At 41.7% G+C, this 9,514-nt stretch overlaps 2 protein-coding genes across 2 annotated transcripts; both read right to left on the bottom strand.

Annotated features, from left to right (window-relative positions):
• Positions 1-233: 233 nt before the first annotated feature.
• On the bottom strand, positions 234-5,385 carry LOC115395714 (olfactory receptor 13G1-like; the record flags this gene model as incomplete). Its single annotated transcript, XM_030101348.1, is given in 2 exon segments — positions 234-264; positions 4,562-5,385. Coding segments are annotated over 2 exon segments (855 nt in total), but the record flags the coding sequence as incomplete, so codon positions are not given.
• Positions 5,386-7,207: 1,822 nt separating this feature from the next.
• Positions 7,208-8,185, bottom strand: LOC115395715 (olfactory receptor 1571-like). Its single transcript, XM_030101349.1, has one exon. It carries the CDS (start codon positions 8,183-8,185, stop codon positions 7,208-7,210), a length of 978 nt encoding a protein of 325 aa, XP_029957209.1.
• Positions 8,186-9,514: the final 1,329 nt, after the last annotated feature.

Genomic DNA, 9,514 nt, shown 5'->3' on the forward strand with positions numbered 1-9,514 from the left:
AACAAGCTCTGTCCCCTCTGAGCTTACGCATGGACCTCGGCACCTCCAGGACCAGCTGATCAGTGAGGCACCGAGCAGGAGTATAGGGTTGAAACAGCTCAGAGAGGTGAGGTGGGGCGAGACCATTCAGGGATTTAAAAGCAAATAAAAGAACCTTAAAATGGACTCGAAAATACACAAGTAGCCAGTGGAGGGAGGCCAGGATGGGAGTGATCTCCCTCTACGTCCTCCAGTTAGTAGCAGCGGTGCAGCATTTTGGACCAACTGGAGACATGCAAGGGACAACTGGCTGACTCCAACACAAAGTGCATTACACTAATCCAGCCAGGATGGCATGGATTACTGTCTCAAAGTGCAGATGTGCAAGAATCGGCTTCACTGTTGCCAGCTTCCTGAGGTGGAAGAAGCTGGACTTAACCACTGTACTTATCTGTGAATCTAGTAGTCAAACACAAAAAGTGAAATAAGCACCATAAAGGGGGGTAAAATTGATGACAAAGGCCCATTTTGATCATATCTGTCATGAGTCTGAGCATAACTTCACCAGACATCAATTTTCAAGGACAATGTTTGACACCATTGATCGAAAACCATGTTTTTTGTTTGTTGTGAATCTTCGTATGACTGTTTGTCTCAGGTGTGAGAAATGGATGGGAAGATGAACTGATCCATAATGGGAGTGTATGGCACACTAGTTTCCAGTTTGGCAAAATCAACCAATTGGCCAGAAGGGTTGTGAATGTGACGACATGCTTCAGCATGTTGGATCAATCTGTATTTGGGGGGGGGTCCCGGAAATCACAGACAAAGGGTTGGTAGTAATTGTGCAGTGTCTCATTCCAGATGTACCCCAAAAGGTAAAGAATAATGCTCCTCACCCACCCAGAGAATGACTTTATGCACATTTGCTGCCCAATAGTAGAGCCTAAAGATAGTGGGGGAGAGTCAACCAACAGGTAAAATCCTTCTCCATTCTCTCAACCAGTGGGGTGAAGTTGTCCCGATACAGATCAGACATGGATGATGTAACATGAATGCCCAAATCTTGAAAGGCACCACTCCACCATTTAAATGGCACTATTGTGCGTAGAAGTACTGTAGCCCTTGTAAACTCCTGTTATATGAGAGGGTTCTGAATCTTTTAGCAGTGTACTCTCGTACTGAAACGTTTTAATCAAACTCAGCCTTTATATCCTTTGGGTCAGAGGAGCACCTTTAAATATAGAACTAAACACAGGAGATAAGAACTAGTGAAATTACTGGAGTCTAAATTTGGATTTAGGTGGATAATGTGCCTAAAGCTTCCTGTTTGCTGTTCTGTTTGAATCGACTAGCTTAGCTACAAGCAAGCAGAGGTTGTTTGCTCCTGTGACCAGGTCGCAAGGCTTTATGGGAACCGTAGTGAAAAACAACGCGGGTGATCCATTAGGCACAATAACCCACCTTGTGCATCTCATCCGCACATCTGTTCGGCAGGTGTATATACCAGATGCTTCCACATCTGCCTGGGGCCCTGCGCCAAAATCATCTTATAGACTGTCAATGGACAAAAACCCATTGATTTTGACAGTGGGATTGTCGGTATTGCAAGAACACAAGAACTCACATGGAATAGCAGCATCTAGCAGTCACACAGTCACTGGCAAATCACAGAACTGAATCCAGAGCGATGTACTTCTTCACACTAAATTCATAAGACACGCAATACACTTTACCAGTAGTGCATTTTCAGCTGTTCATATGGTTTATTGGCATTCATAAATTCAGAAACGTAACCCTACATTCAAACCCCAGAAAGAACAACAAATTCATGATGCGGTCAATGGATTTGAATCATGACGCTATTGGGAGTTGTAGTTCTATCTTCAAAATACCCGTTTTCCCTAAATAGAAGAGTAAAATGTACAAAATAAGTACATTTTTAGGGGTTTACATTGATGAAACACACTCCATTGGATTATTTTTTCAAATGAAACTGACATACATAGGTGAAGCTTAGTCTTTGCCAAATATCGTGATGCCCCCTGCTGGTGATAATATCAAGTCAAACCTGACAGGATAGTGGAGTTCAAGAGCTTTGTATAATAGTTGGTCCCAGGGCCGGCTCTAGGCATAGGCGAACTAGACGGCCGCCTAGGGCGCAGTGTACGGGGGGGGGGGGCCGTGATCGTACACGTGGGCACCCTGACACTCCCTGTGCTGTGGGAGCAGCGCAGTGCACCGCACCACACTACGCCGCACCACACTACGCCGCACCACGCCGCACAGCACCGACGCTCCGTGTGAGCGCCCCCTTTGCTCCTACGATTGAATGGGGGCGCTATTCTTATGCTCGTCTAGGGTGCCTAACAAGCCCAGGCCGGCTCTGGTTGGTCCCATGGTCCTAGCATTTTTCATTGTCGAAACAGAAGCTTTAAAAGAAGCACCAAAGTCAAAGTTCAACGGTCAATATCTCTGAGCAGGAGAAAATTCAAACTTCCAGTCTTGCATAATCTTACTCCTCTGTTCAAGTCCTTTACAGTGATGTAACATGCTTAGTCCTATTACATATTTTTAACTTTTCCCACCATGACTGTCTGGATAAAAGAAACAATAGTATATACATCATTTAATCGTTGCCAGGAGACTCTCATTGAAACGTATTATGGTGCGTTCACACCGGACGCGAGTAGCGTGGCGAGGGCGGCCGATTTACATAGAAAATATATGGTTTTCATGTGGCCAGGAAGCAGCGAGCGGCCAGGAAGCGGAGAGCGGTCACGCGGCGAGAATTCAGCGAATTCAGCGGCGGCCACTCTGCCGTTCTACTCTCGCGAACCGCTCTACTCGCGCCGCTGAAAGTTGGGAAAGTTGAACTTTTGAGCGAATTCGCGAGCGGCAAACCAATCACAGAGCTGCTCTATATGACGTCGTTTATGACATAGCGGAGCCCCCGGGAAACACCAGAAATGGTAGAGAGACTGATTACAGTCTGTGCTCGCCCTGAGATCCCATCGTCGTATTTTTATCGGGACAGGAATGAAAAGGAGCTTGCTTGGAGAAAGATTAGTGAGGAGGTCAGGTCCCCGGGTAAACTGAGTAAACAGATTGTGGTGAAACAGTGTTTACTGTTAGTTAAACAGTGAGTTTACTGAGAGGTCGGGTCCCCGGTGGAATAGAGCGCCGATGCGGGACAGCAGCTCGTCAAACTGGGCCCGGAAGAGACGGAAGTACCGCTCAAAAAGCGTCCTTCATCCTGGCGCAGCTCCTGGAGTAAATGGTGAAACTCACCATACTCTGAACGCCTCTGCAAAATATTATGAATCCAGACACATCGCCTGGACTCGCAACGACGACGTTGTCGGGCTTTATCAAGCAAATAAAGCAGACCGCCGGCAACAGAGAAGCGAAGCCAGCGGCAGCCGCTGTTGGTTCATAAAATGCACACGCCGCCAACCAGGGGCAAATCGTGCGAATCTCGCCGCGGTACTCACTGCCGGTGTGAATGCGGCATTAGTTTAAAAAGAGAGGCGTGGGACATGAAAAAACTGTGCAAAGCGTGCTCCTGGACACGATTCAATAGATTAATTTCTTTGACTCATAGCAAGAACTGCCGTGAGACTGGGTTGGATTATTTAACAAGTTGGTGACTGGAGACAGCAGCCACAGTAACTCCAGGCTGCTATTGTCAGGTATTTCATAACTAAGCTTAACAATGGTTTTTTTTTGTTTGTTTGTTTTTTGACTCCACAGAGTAAAGCAGTCTGTGCTAAATACAAGTTAATTTTTCAAACCACAAAATTTCTGACATTGTTTTATGATGCAAAATCCACTTTTTTGAGCTTTGTATAATGCTATAGTGTCATTTTCCCAATAAAAAGACACATGAAGTTGTTTCCTGAACCATTCACGCATATTTGAGCAATCCCTGAATCTCCCCCTGCCAGCCACGTTGAGCGCTGAAACGCTTGGTGCTGCACAGCTCCGCCCATAATGCACAGCTCCTCCTGCACAGTTCCTGCTCCCCCGCCCCTCTCCACTCTCTGAGAATGCGCATGCAGACTGATGCTCTGAAGGGGCTGTGTTGATAAGATGAGGAGATTCTTAAAGAAACAGGGACTCATTTCCAGTCGTTTCAGGCAGCCTGATGCAGAGGGAAATTTGATTTAAGTTGTTTTTTACACATGCAGCTTTCACCATCCAACTTTGGGCAAAGCTGTTGCTTGAGTGTGCTGTAGATTGATACTAAAGGGCTAAAAAACACGTAATACCCCTCCTTTAAAGTTCAAAATTGTATAGTTGTTTAGATTCGGATAAAAACATAAACTTCGATGATGTGCAAACTGTCTTATTGTCCCTCACCCCCCTGTGGCCAAAAAGGTATCCAACAACTCTCGACGACATTTGATACATTGCAGCATATTGTGCACCACTCTCAAGACATGTCCAGTCAGTTATTTTATTTGATGCAATTTGTAGACTCACAGTTTAAATTCAACATATATTCAAGTAAAGCATAAACAGCATTGTCAAAGAATCAAGAGACTGATACATTATTGTATGTATGTTTTTTTCCATTAACAGATTTTTTTCATTTTTGATAGTTTCCGTTTTCGCTCATCATCCTTTAATTTTCAATAACTTTTTTAGCGACTCCTTCATTTCTTGCATCTGAAACACATAAACAATTGGGTTCAACATGGGTGTAAGAATATTAGTTAAAGACAGGCTTATCATCCTAGTATTTGCATCCATTGTTAACCCAAGGCAAAACACGAATATAACAGGGATGTAATAGATTGCTATCAATGAAATGTGACCCATGCATGTTTTAAAGGCTTTCACTCGTCCCTGAACTGTGGTAATCTTTGACAAAGCATGACTAATGCAGCAATAACTAACCAAGGTAAATATCAATGGAATCCAAACAATAAGAATCGGGGCTAATCCTGCGATGCCACGATTTGGAGTCACATGGTTGCAACCAAGTCGACATACAGGACCGTAGTCACAGTAGAAACTCTTGATAACCACTGACGTACAGAAAGAAAGTCTCGTGAGAAGACCGACTCCAGTGAGAGTCTCTGTCACAGCAAAGAGCCAGAAAAAAGCAATCACAGACAGCATGAATCTGTGCGTCACCTTCACCTGATAGTGCAGTGGATAGAGGATGGCCATCAGTCTGTCAATAGAGAGCGCAACCAGATTAAGAGACTGCATTGAAATTAATGTGAAGCAGAAAAACATGTAGGTCAAACAGTTATTGTAGGAAATATAGTGATGGTTGAACAGAAAAGTATCAATAACCTTTGGCACCAAAGCAGAGCTACTTAACAAGTCTGTCAATGCCAGACTAAAAACCGCAACATTTTTTGGACTCCTTAACGTGTGATCCAACATGAGAACATGTGCAATGCATCATCCATCCACCATCCATCATCCATTCAGCTCTGTTAAACTCCGGTGTATATATCTATTGTTTCTCACAATTTTCTATTAAATTGTACATATGTTTCTGTCTTAAATGTATATTCAATTTATATCTATGTATGTATATCTGTTATTTATTTATTTAATTATGTCTGTCTTAGACTTATATGTAAATTATATTTTATTTATATCTGTGATTTAATTATGTCTCAAATTCATATTTTATTTTTGTATTTAATTTTCTGTCTGTTTCGGTATGTTTCTGTCTTTTTGCTAATATGAAATCTGCAGGGCGCACAAACGTGACGTTATCCTTACTAGCAGCAGTCAAAGAATCAATTTCAGGTCTTTTTGCTATTCTTTCTCTGCCATCTGTTGTGTCTGGTGTTTTTAGTAAGAGAGAAGCAGTTTGACTCTTACTCATATATATATATATATATATATATATATATATATATATATATATATATATATATATATATATATATATATATATATATATATATATATATATAAATCTAAACTTGTGTTGTCTTTTCCCCTGTGTCAGCTTCACACCAGCCTGACGTAATGCCACTGTCGATGTAGCTGTAAGTCAAGCTATGAGCTACTTCAATAACTTTAAGCCTTTTGTAAGATTCAAAAGGGGAAATGTACACTGGTAAAGGGGCTGCAAATTGATGACCAAGGCTTAACATGGAGGCATTGAATTTCACCATATCCGTCATGAGTCTGTGCATAAGTTCACCACACATCCATTTTCAAGGACAATGTTTGACACCACTGATCGAAAACCATTTTTGTTGTTTGTTGTGAATCTTTGAGTGACTGTTTGTCTCAGGTGTGAAAAACAGATGGGAAGATGAACTGATCCATGATGGGAGTGTACAGCACACAAAGCATGACTGCTAATGTGAAATGACATTAAATTAAGACCAAACAGTAATATAAAATACAATAAAATTGAGTCCGCTTTGTTCTTCCCTCTCAATGCCCCTGTCACCCACACTCAGCCACACAGCTCTCTGTTGATTATCCCACAGTGTCAGGTTTACTTCCTGCAGGCACAAAAGCTGAGCTGATGGCCTGAACTACTGTGCATTCCTCAGTGGCAGGTGTGAGGAAAGCATAATGGATATAATGGATATGACTATTATTGGAAGAGATGACTGAATTCCTCCTGAAAGGCATCAGGTTCAGCTGTGCTACTTCATCAGTCATGCTGGCTTCCTGTTTTAATTTACTACTACTCCTCTTGACTTCCTAAAGCAGCAATAAACCAGTCTGGGTAATAGAAACACATCAGCAGAGCATCTCACCATCACTTCATGCAACACAATGGTGAATTTCTGAACATGCCTTTTAAAATCTTATGTGAAATTTTAAAAGACAGCCTCTGATTTTTTACATGCGAAAAGTCAAACATTTAATTTTTTTACATTTTTTTTTGTAGTTTTGGGAATTGCTTGTTAACATGCAGGGAACAGTGCAGTTCTTAAATATGTCCAGTAGATGGAGACAGAAAAGTGTGAATACCAGAATTAATAAATTGAGCAAAATAATAGTGTCTAATTTTCTTCTGAACAAACACTTTTATGACAGTGAAACTTTTCTATTTTAATTGGTGAACCTAAACTGGTCTGAGGTGTGAACGTAAGAGTGTGTGGTTGACTGTCTCTGTGCAGAATTGTTCTTAAACCTGCACAGGTTAAACAGGTATAAAGGATGAATTGCTGGATGTATTGTCAATTATTCATGCTTACATTAGTAATTGCAGCAAAGATAGGAGAACAGTTTATCATTTTGTGATGGCATGAGGTCGTCTGTTTCTTTTGAAAAGCGTCTTGATAGCTGTCAACACTTCCTCTGTCTTAAGCGCATATATGAGAGGATCGAGCAAAGGAGGTATGGTGTGTGTCAGAGTGGAGTTTATGATCCTGGCATTAGGATGGATGTAAGAGGTCAGTGCGGCCATGTTGGTGACCAAAAGAGGCAGATAATATATCGCCACGAGGATCAGGTGAGAGGTGCAAGTTTTCAGTGCTCTGAAGCGTTCCTGTCCTGATGCGATCCTGATCAAAGCAACTGAGATGCAAACATAAGTGACGCCTATAAGAACAAAAGGAATGCATGTAACTGAAATCAAGGCAATATATGCCATCGTTTTGTTTGAAGATGTATCATTACAGGCCAGATAAATTATTGGTCCATGATCGCAGAAAAAGCTTTTCACCACCAAAGATTCACAGAAAGAAAGACGATCAATCAACTGAACACCTGTTCCACATTGGAGCGCTACATACAACCAAGCAAACAGCAGCATTGCACCAATTGATGATTTTGTCACAACAGCATGATACCTTAAAGGGAAACAAATGGCTACAAATCTGTCAAACGCCATAGTGAGAAGAATGTAAGACTGCATACCTAGAAAGAGTAAAACAAAGAACAAGTAACTTAAACAGGCCTCATAGACAATGTATCTGTTACCAAACAAAAAGGTGTCCAGGAGCTTTGGGATGAGAGCTGTGCTGCCACACAGATCTGTCAAAGCCAGGTTGAACACAATTATGTATTTAGGAGTATGAAGTGTTTTCATTAAGCAAATGACTGCCATAAGGAAGCCATTCCCAAGAACCGTCGCAATGTAAACAAAACACAGAAACACATAAAAATAGTTAATATGAGGAATATCAGTAAATCCACTGATGTAGAATGCTGCAGGTCGAACAAATGTGGAATTTAGTATAAGTGTTGTTTTAACCTCAGTGCCCATTGTAAGTACTTATTTGAATAAATTCAAAAAGGACACTTTGACAGAAAATACAGAGTAAATGATGTAACAGTTGTTCAACGAGCGTGTCTTTGCTTCCACTTACCCAAGACACTATGAAGTGTGCGAGTGAGAGAAGCGTGTGGTCTTTTATGATCTTCTATGACTGTGGGTCAACTGAAATGGAAGAAGCTGATTCGTTGTTTCTGATGTTGCATAAACATTCTAGGGAAATACTGTTGTCTGAATTCCACAGAAAACTCCTCAGTGTTAATTTTGAGATGAATTTTCTGTTTTGTGTGTGAATAGAAGGGATTTTGCTTTCTTGCACAGATTCCACTGCCTGTTAGTATAAAGCATTGATTTTGATGAAATTACATTAAGGTAGAGTTCTGTCATTTTTGTGTCTACTCGACTGGCCAAACCATTTTTGCTAAACAGTAGATATTTGTCTGACAATCACAAAGACAGATGAAACATTTTTTTTTATAAATTTGGAAAAGTTGGTTGGGACTAAAAATATTTTCACTTGCAACAGTACTTGGTGAGGGATTGAGTGAGAGGGAGATTGCACGGGCAGTAGTTCACTTTCTTTTGAGAACGGGTCTGTACAGCAGGATTTAGGCCCCAGAAGATGAAGCTGTAATAGCGCAAATCACCTGTGTGTGGCAGCAATGCACTGAGTTGTGCTTCGTCTGCTGAAAAAAAGAAAAGAAGAACAAGAAAAGAAGAACAAGAAGCTGGGGGTGGATTGGGGTGGGGAGGGGTTGGGTGCAGCTGCACTGCTGTTTCTCATGCAGGAATCGCTGCGTGCCTACACACGCACACACACACTTGCTTGCTCTCTAACTCGCGAGCACATATTACTCTCTTCTTTGTTTTTTTGTTTTTTTTGTTTTTTTTTACTGCACAAATTTTTTTTCCCCCCTGCACCTCGCGGTCTACCTGCTGACACTCCTGGTTGGGCACCCCTGGTCTAGAACTAAAAGTGATTTTTTTAAGTGCATTCTGTTTTCGAGATGTTCACTTCAGAGCACAGAATCCACATCTGCAGGAGGATGGAAGAGACAAAAAAACAAAGGGGAAAAGGGAGAAAAGAAAAACAAGAAGAAAAAAACCCCACAGGCACACACACACACACACACACACACACACACACACACACACACACACACACACACACACATACACACACACACACACACACACACACACACACACACACACACACAGAGTGCCCTGACTACCCCATAGGCTACACGAAAACTAAATTGAGTGCACAATGGTGTTACTTTAAACATCTCAGGTTGTCTTCGTTTTCACACTAAGCAA

This window comes from Salarias fasciatus, chromosome 10 (genome assembly GCF_902148845.1).
Source record: "Salarias fasciatus chromosome 10, fSalaFa1.1, whole genome shotgun sequence".
Classification (NCBI taxonomy): Eukaryota; Metazoa; Chordata; class Actinopteri; order Blenniiformes; family Blenniidae; genus Salarias; species Salarias fasciatus.